General features: G+C 35.7%; 1 protein-coding gene across 1 annotated transcript; it reads left to right on the forward strand.

The window, feature by feature from the left end:
• Positions 1 to 65: 65 nt before the first annotated feature.
• On the forward strand, positions 66 to 12,968 carry LOC110442634. The gene is made up of 10 exons (XM_021486327.1): positions 66 to 124; positions 465 to 616; positions 743 to 1,075; positions 1,297 to 1,491; positions 1,965 to 2,107; positions 2,487 to 2,576; positions 8,846 to 9,219; positions 9,359 to 9,480; positions 11,899 to 12,073; positions 12,604 to 12,968. Exons 5-10 carry the CDS (start codon positions 2,016 to 2,018, stop codon positions 12,702 to 12,704), a joined length of 954 nt encoding a protein of 317 aa, XP_021342002.1. The 5' UTR covers positions 66 to 124; positions 465 to 616; positions 743 to 1,075; positions 1,297 to 1,491; positions 1,965 to 2,015; the 3' UTR covers positions 12,705 to 12,968.
• The last annotated feature ends 4,905 nt before the right edge of the window (positions 12,969 to 17,873 follow it).

A 17,873-nucleotide genomic window follows, 5' to 3' on the forward strand; every position in this document is an offset into this window, starting at 1 on the left:
TACAAAGATAATGGAGAAACTGATTATCACCATGTCATATGCAGAGATGGAATATTTAGAGAGCCTGTTGGTGGCTGGGAATATGAGGGAAGGGAATACATGGCGATGTGCTCATCACATGGCGGTTAGTGTATTTTAATTTTAAAAGACGTATGCATATTTAGATATATTGTATTTTATATAGCACTAAATGAAAGCATCATAAAGAAAGAAAAAGATAAGGGAATAAAGTAAATACGATTGTATCCAAATCAGTAAAACGTAAATGAAATAATCTGATATTTTCGATTCTTGTAAAGTTTTCATAACTTTCTATGAGATACAACAATTCAATAGAAATATTATTATTGCTCTTTCTTGCTAGCTGTGGATAATTTAACGATAATAACCACTATTCTAATGAGGGTACAACTAGTTTCATATTTTGAAGCTGTGTATATGCTAATATTTATAATCTTTTATAGCACATGGAGAGGGGAGATATACCCAGTTTCAAACATTCCGAAGACAAATAACGAATAGACACATCTCAACGCCGACTTCCGGTCGTCAGGAAACACGTACCCAAAATGACCGAGGCAATGCTCTTTGCAAAAAGGAGCAACAGACAACTATGGTAAATTTATACGATGGGTCTCGGAAATAATGGCAGTTTGTTTTGACATTGACAAGGTGATATATTTCAAAAAAATGGAAGAATAATAATTTAGATGCAGTCTTATTTTTTACTTTTATATGACAGTTGGAGTTGGTCATTTTAAAGCTGGAAAATTTACAAGGATCAGCGCAATGAATCTGTCTTCAGTCGGTGGTACTGTTGCTGTCGGACCATATTCCAAAACCGAAGAAACAAGCAAATTGATCAAAAAGGACGCTTTTTATAAGTTTTCCACACAAAATCAGTTTTTTCGGAGAGTATACAAAAGTTCCGATGACTTTCTGTTAGTATACCCTGACGGAACAGAAGTAAATCGCCTCCCCGGCAACATTGCAAATTTCACCATTTCAGGATATCGGGATTATCTTGACCCTCGCCGAAGATACGACAGATTGAGATTGTATCTTTGCCTTAAAGGTTTGTTGATATAAAGCAAGCCGAATATAAAAAAAAATAATCAATAATAGAATGTTGTCGTTAAACATGAAAAAAGCATTTACAGAGGTTCCCCTGCATAACTAAATTGACGGACTTAATATTCCTATTTACACAAGAACGCTTTCTCTAACACGTTTACAATTGACACAATAAGCCAATCGACAAAAAAGTGGCAGTATCATTTGATATTTTCTTTTCAGAAAACCACAGAGGCGCGAACATCGAAGTTGTGACGGATAGTTCATCCGAAGATGACTTGCCAACTATTGAAGTAGATAAAGCTCGCCAGTGACACCCTTCCATTGGCACAGAGCCCTAATTTGGTGGTAGAATGTAGAATACAAATTCATGATCGTTTTGTCCAAGAATCGTTCCCAAACAATGCGGCTGGCAAGGTAGGTATGCAATACGATCTCAAAATGAGTAATCAAGGTCATTGGTCTTGTTACTGATAGCAGACACAAAACTACACGCATTGACGCTTTCAAGACATTTACCGTACATACAAATATAAAGTAAACACAATTAGACATAATCGAAATCTTGTCAATTCTCCCTACCATTACACTCACTTATACAATAAGAAGCAAATATTTCCACAAAAGGTACACAGATACAAGTATTTATTCTGACAAAAATCATCAAATATGTAAAAGATTAACAATCAATTGATAGCTAGTTCCTAAAAGATATATAGTTTTAATTGTAGTTTTATAGCTCGTATGTCATTTTTGAAACACCATTTTAGTCGTTGAATTTTCCAGCGCTCATCTATTTTATGTTTAGGTTTAATAGTTCAAATGTATGCTATTTTGTTTGAAACCAAACAATTAAGTTTATACTGAAGTACGGTGGTCGTTTTTCACAGGACCTCATCGAGTTTGTTGCCGGAGAGTCTGCAACAGACGACCTAACGCTAATGACTATCAACGGGCGGGTCATAACACCTGACAGCCGGCTGTCGCAGTTTTCCGGGGATTCAAACATTCTTGAACTATCTACGACGAAGAGGTTAGATGTCGTTCATCTCAAAACGTACATATCAACACTATGTCCGCTCCTTCCACAACCAGATACATACACCATTGTGCAAAATAGTATTCCAGATAGTATATCTCATTTGATATACCCCCACAACCAAGCCTTCCCAAATAAGAAAATATACAATGTACATGTACTTTATTTTGATGTGTCATATGGAAAAAATATATCCAATGTTAAAGGAAAGCGACAGATGAGTCATTATGCCCTAATTTGAAGACATGACGTCAATTAGTATATATATCGAAAATGTTTTGCAAGTTTGATTCAGTTGTGCTCAGACAGACAAAATGTTGGTTTCAATTTCAATTATAATAGTGTACAACCGTATACATTGTGTTCGTTTAAGAGTGTCAGCATCGGGTCCTGTGACAGCAGTGTATGACTGGGAAAATATGGAAGAAGTGGAAGCTATTGTCGACCTGGCACTACAGAAAATGTAAGTATATTATAACAAATTACAACATAAATGAGGTTCATATTAAGTAGCCAATAGCATATAATAGTGTAGCATAATATGTCTAATATATCGTCTAATGATATTCATAAATAAAGTAAGTTCATTTTACGACATTTATGAAACGGAATGAAATATCAAATAGTTTAATAAAATGAATAACAGGTAATGGTAAACTTTGCGAGCTTTTAAACACTAGTCAAGCAAGGGATGACTGCAAATAACCGGTGTCTCTACTCTAAACCACTGAAAACACATCACCATCTAGTAAAGTCAGCTGTCGGAATAATATGGAGACTTATTACTTAATGGAGTAATGAAAGTTTTTCTAACTTATTATAGTCAGTCAGAAAAAACAATGTGTTCAGGCAGATGACCCTTTACTTTTACACGCCCGATCAGGGATCGGAATCGATCGTCTCGGTGAAAGACAAGTGCGCAATCCATTGCGTAACCCGAATACCCAGGTACTTAATTTAAACATTTTAAATCCATACAAACCATATACCGACATTATATTTATGAAATCTGCGACGTTTTCACAATAAAATGATGTGACTTTGTATTGATATGCTTGTGACGAACTATTTTCTTATGCGGACCACTTTTATGTAGACAATATTTCCGGTTTTGGACGTCATCTGGTGTTCTTTTTTTGAGAAAATACGTTCCCAGGTGCTAGGGAATGGGAAAATCCGTTCTTAAGTTGTTCTCAACCTCTTCTCACACTGACAACCAGTGATAATGAATTTATCATGCTACCGGTAGGTGGTATAAAGTAGTATATAGATGATAAACAGATTTATTTATTAAATGTCAATAATAGTAGGAAATCCGCAGATCAGTTAAGAATAGGTTTATGTTAAATTTGCGATGCCACTGTTAATGTTTACCAGGTTTGAAAGGAGACATATCAGGTATACGGACAGTATCAATTAATTTTGACCATGCTGCACTGGTCTAATGTATGGACATATTATAGGCGTATACGGTGTCATTGGTCTAATCCCAAATATTGGTCTAATATACCATGTAGTCTTATAAATCAGAGATCAAAACATTTCATTTTCAAATATTTTCAATTTTGCATCTCTGGATATGGTATGGATCAGTTATTGTCAATACATCAATATCTTGATCACTTAAATTCTTATAAAACTAGATATGAACTACAACCCGTGAAGAATTTAAAAAGGGGCTGGGCGGTAGGGGTGTTGGTTGTGGGGTAAGCAGCACCTGTTGATACAAATGATAACACCAATTAATCCTGACACATTTACCGTTATCTTCCAAAACAAAGCTATATGTTGATCAATATACACAAAGTGTCTAAGGTGGCAGTTCAAGATGAGGGGTATGGTACACGTTTGTTTGGGTACACAAACAAATCATTTATACTTCGTTTCTGATTAATTATATGTGAGTTATATTTATAACAAATTTAAAACTGATATACATATGTTGTTTGCTTTTGTTATAAATACCGCTACGTGTCTTGTTTTTGTTTAATTTTATAACTATCTTACCGCGCCTCCTTCCATTCTCTTTGGGCACATCTTAAAGTTCAACAATAAAAAATCGCCGCAAAAAAGAAGGAACCTTTATAAGTAGTGACAAATATAAGCGATGCTAAGGGGGAAATGGACGTCATTTCTTAACTGGGCTGACGCAGACAATATATATTGTCACCGTTGGGTGCTGTAGTGCTACCGTACAACTCCTAATCGTATAGGGTATGTTTAACTTTCATATTATTGTGATAATATTTTGAATGCGTATCATTCCAAAAAGGTCAATAGGTGCTTCGTTTGTGTTTGACACAAAAGTGTACAATGCTACACAAAATAAGTGTAAATGTTTTGTTTAGGTATCACACAAAAGTTTGACTGGCCGCCTTCGGCCATCGTAGTTAGAACATATTTATATTTAGTGCAAATGGCATGTGCATGTATCCAATAGCATTGTACAATATGTTTGAATTTGAATTTATACATATATAAATGGCTAATTTTTAAATGCATTTCTTCTTGTTTCCTGTAAGCCTGCTGCGAATAAGTCTAGATTTATTAAAATATTAAGAATCGCGCTAAGTTAACAATACATTGGTATCAATTTCAATGCCGCGATCGGTCACCGCTCTGCCGGCGATAACCGTGCGGTGCAAAATAGTGGTAGACTTTCACTTTTATCAGGACGTGTGGTGACAGAGCCGAATACTCATTAAAATTACTGATACTCTGTGTTTATCTAGCGTCGGCTGATCATGTTTCTTATCAATTTCATACTGTTCAGATAAAGGAAGGTGTATACAACACAGACTAACAGATTTCTCTGAAAGAGTCCAATTTTAATTTCAGAACCACCTCCCTTTATCAATCTCTGCTGAGATCAACGTAGATAATATCGTTCTTGTATTGGGCTTCGGTTACAAAATCCGTTCTCGATAGTATTTTTAAAGCGTGGACCCTCTGACAGTGAAATAACATTATCCCACCAGCTATTTGGCCTTTGGCCACTTGTTTCCGAAGGTATCACAAAAATTATTAGGCCGTTTTGAAGAATCATTGAATTATTACCAACTAAAACTTCAAAATTATGGTTGACTGAGTTTTGTATTTTGTGTTAAAAAATCTCTTGGCAATTTGAATATTTTATAAGCGTAGTACAGGGTTTGTTTAAAATTGTTAGTATATTCAATCGTAATATTATTCATTTCAATCAAAGCAACGAATACATCCCAGTGTCTTATTCCAAAATCCATTTTACATCATCTGTGGTTTACTAAGCTAAGGCTTCCGTCTCATCGTGCTTCATATTGCATAAATCGCATGTTCGATCTCCTTGGAAACCATCAGTCAGACTTTGCAGTCTGAGGACTATAAGGGAAGCAAAACCTTCAAAAAACTAATTTGAAACTTATTGGTGGATTTTTGACAACTTTTCATTAAATGATGTTTAGATTATAAGTATCAAAATTTGTACTCAAACAGGTTTTTGTTATGAATTTTGTTACTCCTCCGTCTCTCAATATATTGAAATGTGCGGCCAATATAACGGAGCGGGCAATACGCAAGACATTACGGTACATATGTTAATTGATCTCACGGGTATGTAATGTACGATGGCCGACAAGAGCCTGACAAAAATATATGAATTTTCATATATTTTTGTACCATGGTACACTTTTACATGGTACACAAAGATATTAAAATTCAAATCTTTGTGTACCATGTAAAAGTGTACCATGGTACACAAAGATATGAAAGCAGAAATAAAATCATCCCGTTGCTTTTGTATCTTTCTGTACCAAAATAACGGCCGAAAACAGCCATGGTACAGAAACATGTGAAACCATCAGACGTAAAGGTTACCAAGTATGACAAATTACACCCCGATAAGGCTGTCATCACTTACAATGAAATGTTATCGCACGGAATGTCTGTTATTTTGATTACACCAAATGAGCTACCAAACTATTACTTACTCATTTAAATTGAAATCAACTGTTCAATATCCTTACCGAATTTTATAAAAGTTTTACGTTAAAAAGGAAGTCATTATGGATTGTTTTTCTAATACTTACATTCCGCATGTATACTATGCGCTTCAACTTCTCAAATGAAAGAAACTCCAAATCAGTTGAAAACGCCGACGGGGTCCGTGTGGGACAAGGGGACAAAAGGGGACAATCAATTTAATCTTTTATATTTTTATGGGGGAAATACGATGAGCTAGTTGTACGATTCTTTTATGATCTGGACATCTATCAAAACAAGGGAAATGATAAAAATATACAGATGTTCTTTTTCCCTTTTGGAGACCCTGTCCCAATACTTACACAATTGCAACTAACTCTGTTTTTCATCAGCAGTGATTAATGAATTTCACGACTTGTTTCGACGTTGTAATTAGGGCTCCACTATTCGGGGTCAGTTCTGGTCATAGTGTCCGATAACAACATTCCGATGCTCTGGTGGTACACTTTTTTCATATCTATTTGTACCGTAGGTGGTACAAAAAGAAATGAAAAAAGTGTAACGCGGTACTAAAAGGAGAGAAGCTTTCATATCTTTTTGTACCGCGCAAAAGTGTACCACGGTACAGAAAGATATGAAAAAAGTGTAACGCGTGATTTCATGGTACACTTTTTTCATATCTATTTGTACCGTAGGTGGTACAAAAAGAAATGAAAAAAGTGTAACGCGGTACTAAAAGGAGAGAAGCTTTCATATCTTTTTGTACCGCGCAAAAGTGTACCACGGTACAGAAATATATGAAAAAAGTGTAACGCGTGATTTCATGGTACACTTTTTTCATATCTATTTGTACCATGGGTGGTACAAAAAGAAAAAAAAAAAAGTGTAACGCGGTACTAAAAGGAGAGAAGCTTTCATATCTTTTTGCCGGCTGATATCGGCTGTTGGTACATATACATGTGAAAGTAAAGAGTGTTTTTGTAAAGTTGTTTATAATCTTTATGTACCATGTTACACTTTTATATGGTACACAAAGATTTGAATTTTCATATCTTTGTGTACAATGGTACACTTTTACATGGTACACAAAGGTTTGAATTTTCATATCTTTGTGTACCATATCAAAGTGTACCGTGGTACAAAAAGATATGAAAATTCATATCTTTTTGTCAGGCTCTTGTCGGCCATCGTAGTAATGGCAATGCGCGTGTGTTTAAAACCAAAATCACTATGCGCGATTCATCTCAACGATAGCATAGTGTATTTGTGGAGTTTTTAACAAATGATTGTTATTAGTGTTTGTATTTCATTTATTAGGATGAATGTTATGTGTTTTCTCAATTTAAAAGTAAGTCAGTTCATAGGGTCAGTTTGGTGTTGTAATATTTGTTTACAGCTCAGAGATAAGGGTCCAGTAGCTGAAATAAATAAGGTCAAAGGTTATGAGCCTCCCTGGTGTGATAAATCTTCAGGCATCTGAAGGGTTAGATATAAATAGCGATGTGGTCATTCTGAGTGAGTGAGATATAAATAGATTTGTGATCATTTTGAGGGACTGATGTATTGAATGAGGTCATTACTGGGGTAAATAGGAAGGCTCTGCATATCTAATGAGCTGGTCAGTTGCTGGTATAAATATATTTCCTAGTTATACATCTTGATCTATTGTTAGACACGGCTCCTGTATTTAGTACTAGGTGGTTTCCATAGTTTGTGTTTAGATGTACATGTAGCTCCATCTTTAGTTTATTTTGTCTCTAGTTATATTTAGTAAATTATGTCATTGGTTAAGTCTAGTATGGATTTAAACATATTTAGTAAATGCTGTCATCAGCTAAAATTAGTATGGATTTGAGTATATTTTGTATATGATGTCAGTATCGTAAAAAAGTTTTACCTATATAAAGGGTTGTCAGGGAGTTTGTCGGTGGAGATCAAGAGTTTTTGAGGAGATTAAGAGATTGTCGAGAGATGAGGAGTTTTTGTTGAGAATGGAGTTGATGGGGAGATTGAGAGGAAAACGGGCAGTCTGGAGGAAACTGTATGGAGAGGATTAATGATGACTCGGAAAGTATTCTGTGACTTGTGAGGAGTCCAGTGGAGTAATTTGAAGAATAAAGAGTTTTAGTTAGTTGAATTAGTCGAATTAGTGTAAACTTCAGTGGTTATTTAGTTATATTACTTTTGAGTGATATTTCCGGACTTATAGACAGTTTGTCTTAACCATATGTTTTAGAAGAAATATCAATCTTCATCTTCTACTAAATTGGATTATTTCAAAGTGTGTCAACTTTATAAATTTTCCTCCTGAAGACACTTTTATGTAACATTATTCACTTGAACTTTTGGCAAATACATTGGTAACATGTTAGTAAAATTTTAGTTAACCTTATGATAACTTGTATGTTGTGTTTTTATCTCTCGCATTAGCCAGACCGACTGAACGACTGGAATTTCATTAAACATAAAGAAATTAACAATTACATTGATTTATAGCAAGATGGTGTCAGAAATGGAAACGTAACAAATTGGTGTCAGAAGTGGGATGCCTAAAAAGGAAACATCTGAATATAGTCAAACGCGCTGTAGACTTTCAAAGTCGAATAATTTGTTTGTAACTTTTTAAATCATCTTCTATTGACAAATCATTTGATGGTATTTCACATGATTATTTATATAATAGTATCTTTAAACATTACTACTTCAGACAGGATCTCCTTAGAGGGAAATGCTAATCTATGGCTAATATCCGTTGTTTCTCTGTATTTATTACAGTGGTTCTTCCGAAGAGCCCACGAGTGTTCTCAGAGAATACCGGAAGACATTTTTGCAGGGGAGGCCTTTGGATCTTTCATCGGACGAAACCCCAATCGAAGGCGACACAAGGCTTTTATTCATTGGAAGGATGTCTCTATGGGAAGATTTGGTGTCCGAGTTTGAGTCTATAGAGAACATCCGGGATCCACTTGAAATCAAGTTTTATGGAGAGGTCAGTGCTGATTATGGGGGTCCGAGGAAGGAATTTCTGAGACTTGCACTGGACGAAATAAAAGAAAGAATTATCAATCATGAAGATGGTATTTACTCCCTCTTCCAGAAAACAGACCTGATAGCTACCCATGGCTATTACTATGCAGGAATGGTTGTTGGTGAGTGAATACTTACTCATATTGTCCAGTTAATCTAAGTTGTACATTTTAACAATACAGCTTTTAACTAATTACTTTTTATGAAACGGCGCCATATTAATGATTAAGATTACATATATCCATCCCATCTATATTACAGGTATGAGTGCACTTCAGAACGGACCCTGTGCGGACTTTTTGGACAACCTTGTTAGCAACTGGCATGATAAGGAACATTACACAATGTTCAAGAAGGGGTTGGAGAGAGTTGGCCTATGGCAGGTATGTACATGTTTGGAGGCTGAACGGTGGGGATAAATAATTAACTTACTTTAATATGAATAACTAAAATCGCCCAGGGTGATGATATTCTGGTCAGTAGTATGGTTGGATAAGGAGTAAGTGTCTCGTACAAATGACTGATTTTGACTTAGGTCACAAGCGTCAAATGTGGTAAAACAAACTTTTTCTGACAAAACGGCGAGGGATTATATAAGTTGCCATATAGCATGCGTGTATGAATGAATTTCAAGTCATTTCAAATAACTGACTTTGACTAACTTTCAAGGTCTCAGATGTGTCTTTAAATATTTACACAACTTCTTCTGAATAACAAGTAGCCTCGGGTAACACAAGTTTGCCTCTTGCATAAAGTGTTATCATGCTTGTTCAAACAAGAGGCCCATAGGGCCTGTATCGCTCACCTGGATATCTAAGCAATCATGGCAAAATATTCTCCAAATGAGATCCAAGGGAATATGCCAGACCCCAAGGCCAATCCGTGTAGCATATATATCTGTATTCGATTTTTCATGCCCAGCAATTTTATGTATGGTTATGGGGTGGGGATCTCAACTGTTTCCAAGCTGTGACTCAGAAACTAGGTCCCTACGGTTGTGGCCAGACCCCAGGATCAAATCTAATATCATAACTGCACTTGTCTCTTTTTGCCCAGCATTTGTATATATAGTTTTGGGTGGGGATCTCAACCGTTTCAAAGTTATGACACAGGGGTTAAGTCTGCAAGAGTGGGGCAAACCCTGGAGTCAATTCTAATATCATGACTGCATTCGTCTCTTTATGCCCAACAATTGTATATATAGTTTTGGGGTGGGGATCTTAACCATTTCAAAGTTAGGACCCAGGGGTTAAGTCTCCAAGGGTGGGGCAGTCCCCACAGGTCATCCTGGAAGCATATGTGCATTCATCTCTTTATAGGGTGGGGATCTCAACTGTTTCCAAGCTGTGACTACGAAACTAGGTCCCTAGGGGTTCGGTCAGATCCCAGGGTCTATTCTAACATCGTGACTGCATTCGTCTCTTTATGCCCAGCTTTTGTATATATAGGTTTGGGGTGGGGATCTCAACAGTTTTAAAGTTATGGCCCAAGGACTATGTTTCCAACGGTGGGGCCAGACCCTAGGGCGATCCTGGAAGCAAATGTGCATTCTTCTCTTAATACTCAGCAATTGTATATGTGGTTAAAGGGTGGGGATCTCAACCATTTCCAAGCAATAAACTTTTTTTGGCCCCACCCTTTAGCCCGGGGGGTCAGCCCCACCATTTGTACAATTTTGAATCCCTGCCTCCCATGAATGCTTCTGACCAAATATGATCGATATCCATGGCATAGTTCTACAGAAGAAGTCGTTTATAGCAATATAGCCAAATTGCCCCCCTTTTGGCCCCTCCCTCAGCTCCCTGGGGGGTCAGCCCCACCATTTGTACAATTTTGAATCCCCACCACCTAGGGATGCTTCCAGTCTAATATGATTGATATCCATCACTTAGTTCCAGAGAAGAAGTTGCTTAAAGCAATATAGCCAAATAACCCTTTTTGGCCCCGCCCCTCACCCCCTGGGGGGTCAGCCCCACCATTTGTACAATTTTGAATCCCTGCATCCCATGAATGCTTTTGATTAAATATGATTGATATCCAGTGCATAGTTCTACAGAAGAAGTCGTTTGTAGAAATATAGCCAAATTACCCCTCTTTGGCCGCGCCCCTCAGCCCCCTGGGGGGTCAGCCAAACCATTTGTACAATTTTAAATCTCCACCACCTAGGGATGCTTCCAGTCAAATATGGTTGATATCCATCTCTTAGTTCCAGAGAAGAAGTCGCTTAAAGCAATATAGCCAAATTGCCCCCTTTTTGCCCCGCCCCTCAGCCCCCTGGGGGGCAGCCCCACAATCTGTACAATTTTGAATCCCTACCACCAAGGGATGCTTCCAGTCAAATTAAGTTAAATTCCAATCAGTGGTTAAGAAGAAGAAGTCATTTAAAGAAATTGTTGACGGACGGACGACGGACGACGGACGACGGACGCCACGGTATGGCATAAGCTCACCTTGGTCCTTCGGACCCGGTGAGCTAATAATTGATTTTTACCTTCTTGGGTAACAGGGGTCAAATATTTCAGAATCCGTTACTGGTTTCTTAGCATAAAGTGATACTATTTGTCCAGTACATGTGTAAGATTGATACCAGTTGAACAATGCAGACCAGTTAGGCATCCTGTTTATAATTTACTGGGAAATATAAGTATCATACAAGTTATGGTGTAAAGGATGTTAGATTTTCAATATTTCGTATATGATTACGCATTTTTGGCGACAAAATAGTATTTTAGTCAGCTCTTAGGCATCGTGATTCTCTCATACTTAAAAACCTAATTGTAATGACGTTCATTTCATTGCAGCTGTTGGAGAAAAAGCCCTCAGTGAAATACTTATTCCGGAGACGTATTGCAAAGGTTACGGTGACAAAATTACTTTACCTAATACAAACCCCATTTCATGAGGAGGGATCAAACAGGCGGAAATTAGAGGAAAGGACATATTCTGCATTTCGACAATATCTGAGAGAAGTCGCCGGTAGGTTCGATTGCCATTATTCTATGATGAATGTGTTTAATTAACAGACCAGTACCACATTGTTTTCATTATATATTAAATTCTTATTCATTTATTTTCTTTGCTTCTATTATCTAATTGTTAGCTATTAAATGGTACTGAACTACAACAATATGTTAAATCTGTTGCAGTGGACTAATTCCAGTTCGGGTATGCCCTACACATAGGAACTCAGTCCCTGAATCTTAACATGGATATAGTTTGAATTCCATAACTATGTAAATATGCAAAATTATTTGGCTATGAAAAGACCAATGTAGATATGCTATCATTGGTCTCGAGATCTGCCTTCACTAATGGAATTCTGTATTACCTCAAAATGCCCTGAGCAATAACGTTTTGAAGAAAAGAATAAAAAAAACACGAAATGCTGAAGTCTCAAGATGATTATACAAACGTAAGTTATCGTGAAAAGTTATCGGTTATCCTGTCACACACTGCCATTATTCTTTCATGTGTAATTAATTTGTGTTTTCCCTGGATTGTTTCAGCTGGAAGAAAAGGTTCCATGACGCTGGAGAAAATCATGCAGTTCATAACTGGCTCGGCAGAGGAACCTGTGCTTGGCTTTGAAATGAGACCATTTTTCTGAACTACCAGGCGACATTCCTACTGCCTCCACGTGCATTAACAGACTTTACCTCCCTGTTTCCACACGTTTTAACCATGCGGAGGACGAGGTGCTTTTTGACCGTTTTGAACTGGCATTTCATAATGATTATTTTGGATTGTAGTAATGTTGATTGTGAAATACAAACTGGAAGAGACATAAAACAGGTTGTTACAGTGCGATCTTATTTTTAGCTTACCTGGCCCGAAGGGCCATGTGAGCTTATGCCGTACTGTGGCGTCCGTCCTTTGAGCGACTTCTTCTGAAGAACTTGAGGGCCTAGGGTTATGATAATTGGCCAGTAGGTACCTGGATTGGAGTGCTATAAAGTTTCCTCATTAAAATGGCCTTGACCTAGTTTTCAAGGTCAAAGGGGTCAAATATGTTCAAAACTTCAAAAAACGATATCCTAAGATGCATTTGGTCTAGAGTCATGATACTTTGGTATGTTATGTAGACCAGCTGTGAATCATTTTCTTTATAACAGTAATGTGGTAAAATATCAACCTTTAAGTGGTAGCCCGAGTGCTAGCCCGAGTCAAAGGTCAACGCGGGTTAAAAGCTTTAACGTTAAAGTTTGAAAATTCCAGCAACAATATCTTAAGAAGCCTTTAAGAGATGTGAAAAGTCTTGTGATCTAGTTACCAAATTTGGTTTGAAGTTACCTACATGTCAGTTTCATGTAACAAAAGAAACAGGTGAGCGATACAGGCCCTCTGGGCCCTTTGTTAATTGATTGTGTACCCATCGTTATGCGTGTATCTTAAGTAGTAAAGTCAACTTATATCTATGGCAAACCATCTCAACATTTACGGGAAAGGGATGGCGACACTGTGTTTATACAATTATATGTATACAACTTGTAGATATGATATATCATAGAAGTTATCTTATATGTTAAAAATAGAAATCTCCCTAGACCAATAATTGTATTCATAATAAAATAACATTCGTTGCTTTTAGATTTCAAGAATCACCGGGGAAGTTGAAATATAAATATATTTCGAACTTTAAGCCAAACTAAGAAACAATGGTAATATCGGAAATATAGCGCATCAGTTGACATGTTACGCTTCGTCAGTATAAGTAGAATTTCTTCTTTAGTCTTATATAAACCGATATTGTGTATTTATACTTTTATATTTACTTCCATTCGAATCTTATGCTATAGAAGACATCAGATATCTTATGTATTTGTGGAGAACCTTCGATCGATTGATTGATAATTGAACAATTTAGAATTTTGCATGCCATAATTAGCACATGTTACATATACAGTAGTGAACTATTGGTGTAGTTTTTTCCGGTGATGATACATAGACTCAAACAAGTCAAAGTTTGCAATTTCATGAACTTGGAGAAAACATAGACATCACTGTGCTGTACACTCATTTTATTTCTGTCACGAACATGCTTTGAAATTACTTCTATAAATATTCTGGTTTTTGATGGTAGAAAAAAAACAATATAATAATGTTTAGCTGTAGTGCAATGTTTCATTGCAAAACGAGTAAAGGAATTTCAGATAAAAAAAACAACTTTACATTGCTGTATATTGACTTTGAGTTTTCTTTGTATAATTATGTATATACTGTTTAGCCTCATTTGGTCACAGAGAATTTTTAGGGTCGGTAAACGAAATAACGAGTATGTGATAAATATTTGCATAAAATCATTTCTTACTTAATCAGCTCTGCTTTGTACCATTATCAATTGTACCTTCAGCGTACAATCTTTTCAAATCTTTCTGGTGGGCGAATAATCGAAGTGAAAATATTTCTAAGAAGTGTTTTTTCACAATACATTGATTATATTTTGTCCACTCTTGGCTCAATTTGTCAATAAGGGGTTTTAAAATAGAATCCATGGAACAAAGCTTAACCCTAATATGGATAAAGTCACGTTTTAAAAATTGAACATTGATTCAAAATACTATCAAATGTAAAGAGATGTGGGTGCCCTATAGTAATCACGGTACCCGTTCACGATTTCGTTTTTGGATATTTCTTATAATCCAAAGGACATATATTTAAAAAAAAAAAATACATCGTGTTACACTGATATGTAGATTTAAAATATTTTCAAATATTCTAAGGTCAAGGTTAAGGACACTATAATTTAAGGTACAGACAGAAAACACGGCAGGGCCCTTGTCAACCCGTCAGTGTTCTAATTATACTTATTAACTTATGATTCTAACACTTGTAAAAAAAAAAGAAAAAAACACAAAATCTAAATAATTTTGTTAAAAGATATACAGATACACATGACAAATCCAAACATGAACAAAGGTATTTCTTTTTACATAAATAGGATATTGTATAGACAATGCCTTCAATGATAATGACCGGTGCACACACAACTTTTCAAAGACCCTCAAAACACCCATCTGATAGACATTTTTATGAATCCAGTGCTACTATAGCGCTTAAATGAAAATACAGTCGTAAAGCATCATTGACGGTTGTAGCATCAAGCCAGCTCAATGACCTAAATTCACGTTCGGCAACCACATCAAACTCCGGGCGTCCACTTCTGCAGACTTCTTGGCATTGTGTAAAAGCCCAATCAATATCATCACTATTTACTGTTTGCAGACATTCTTTAGCTCCTAAAAAAAAACAGTATTCATCAGAAAAAGAAAAAAAGAGTTTCTTAACATCTTTATTAACGACATTGTCGCAAATCAATGCTTCGAATTAAAAGACATAAGATTAAATTAGGTGGGTACTAAATACATAGAGAATTCGAACGTCATGAACCTATTTCGCACGATTGAGCAACTTCTCCCACACATGAATATACTGCTTATATGTATATTATTCTTTATACTCTTATTTATTAATTATTTGAGAAAAAGCTTATCTTTCTTATAGCATATATAAAATAAGACAACGTGTTATTTAAGATTGTGTACTACCCTTCGGTTTATTCATAACGCATTATGAGCAATCAAATATAAGGATTTTGAGATAAAATGATATACTAATAATAATACACCACATTTTAAATAGCGAAGCCGAGCTTATAAGTTTTAAACATCAGGCAAATCCAGAAAACACTGCAAGAGGACACCAGATACTATTTTGATATTTTCAGTTAGTTTAATATTCTTATACTCATCCATCTATTTATGAAAATTTTGGCGTCAAGACCACTGCTGTACTAAAACATTATGAACATCCTGTGTTTACTCACCTACAGTTTCTGGTGACAAGTGCAGAACCATTGGACGACCACCCGGACTTGAAGCTTGTCTGCTTTGAGATATTCGGTGACTGTTCCATTGATCCTTCATCGTGTTTAACTCCTGTTGCAATAACGGCATAAAACAAAAGCGTAAACAATATCTGAAATAAAACAATACTCATTAATGTAACAAATAAAAACATGTACAAACTGGACCAGCAAGTAATAAACGAACTTCACTTTTTTCGGTATATATGTCATTCTAAACGTTTAAGTTGAAGGCTCGAACGAATACATTCCCTCCTACATAGAAATAGTATGTGAATTGTTTTAAGGTGGACATGTTTTTGAAAAACATTTGCAAAATTCAAAAATAAAAATACTTACATGTCCATGACACTGTCTTTTCGAAAAGCTCCAAACACTTCAAGGTCATGAAATAAATCCATAAACCACTGCGACTTATGTCGTCGAAACATGCTCCACCATGCTTCGATGCGCTATTAAATGAAGAAAACCTCATTCCTTTGAAAAATTGAGGAAATTGAGGAAAAGATATATCTAAGAAACTGGTAACATGAAAAAGGAAAACATTTTGTAACAGTACTATTACTTTATCTATTAAATGAGGAGCTGATATGATAAAAATGTCAGTTGAAATACTAAGAACTTCTTTATGAATAAACCTATATTTACAATCACCACAAGTTTCTGACCAACTCAGACTAGACAGTCATTAAGCAAGAATTTTCATTATACCTCTTCACAGATAGGTCAAAGATTTAAGATAGATACATTGATTAAGCAACATAACAGAATGCTATATTAATATAATATTATAATTTTTACCTGATTAAAGACTGATCTAACGACCCGAAAACTCCGATCCCCTGAAAGCGGATCTGTATGATTCCGTCGGAAAAAAACACTGTAATGCACCCAAATCAAAATTTTCTGTGCCAGGATCTGCTTGTAAAGTAATTGGACATCCTGTAGACAAAATACGAAATTCATTTTGGATTTCTTATACGAAAACTCTTTATTACACTGTTTACCACCATTAAAAAGTGAAAATGATAACCTTAAAGCAAACTTACCATGCACATGTTAATTCATACATACCTTTCATGGAATTAACACATTCTACGTAGTTCGATGCCATTACTTTTGGATTGTTATTCGTTGAAGCGACGTTTAACCACATTATTCGTCTTGAAAACCTAAAAAATAGTTTGTTTTGTAGCAAAGAGATATTGATCAGAACCTCACATATCCAATCAGCAATTCATATCACCATTTCAATAGAATTATAAAAATAAAATTCGTTAGTCATTTTACATCTGTAGTCAACTTATATATACATACTAGGTGTTTAATAAGATTTTTTATCACAATACTTATTGATGCCATCGCAAAACATTATTATATTTAGCAAAACTACATTAACTATCTGTTAATCACATTAAGTTATACAAATATCATTCACGTTTCCAACAAATTAAACCAACCTACCCATCGATACAGCCATGGACTGCACAGCCGTACGGTTTCAACTTATCATAGCTAAAACATATGGAACAGATACAATTATCAAAATATGTTGATGAAAATAAGATATTGCTTCGCGCTTAAAGATCATAATGATTGTTTGCCGTGATCACCTGATCAAAGATATGCAGTTACTGTCGTATCCATTAAATAGATATATAAGTGGTATAGTCCACTTAATGAAGTAGTTTAGAAAAAAATAATAAGCTGTTCAATACATAATTTCTGGATTAAAAAAAAAAGTTGAGAATTAACAAACCCGTCAACATGCCAAACATTATTTGGGCCAGCTGAGTAGTATACTTTTCTACGGATCCGTCTTCTGCGCCGGAAATCTGCTCCGATTGGGTCCAATTCTTTTAACAGACGCATAACTGTATCTCTTTAAAAAAGAGACATTTTATTGTAAAGAAA

This window comes from Mizuhopecten yessoensis, unplaced genomic scaffold (genome assembly GCF_002113885.1).
Source record: "Mizuhopecten yessoensis strain PY_sf001 unplaced genomic scaffold, ASM211388v2 scaffold1917, whole genome shotgun sequence".
In the NCBI taxonomy this organism is placed as follows: Eukaryota; Metazoa; Mollusca; class Bivalvia; order Pectinida; family Pectinidae; genus Mizuhopecten; species Mizuhopecten yessoensis.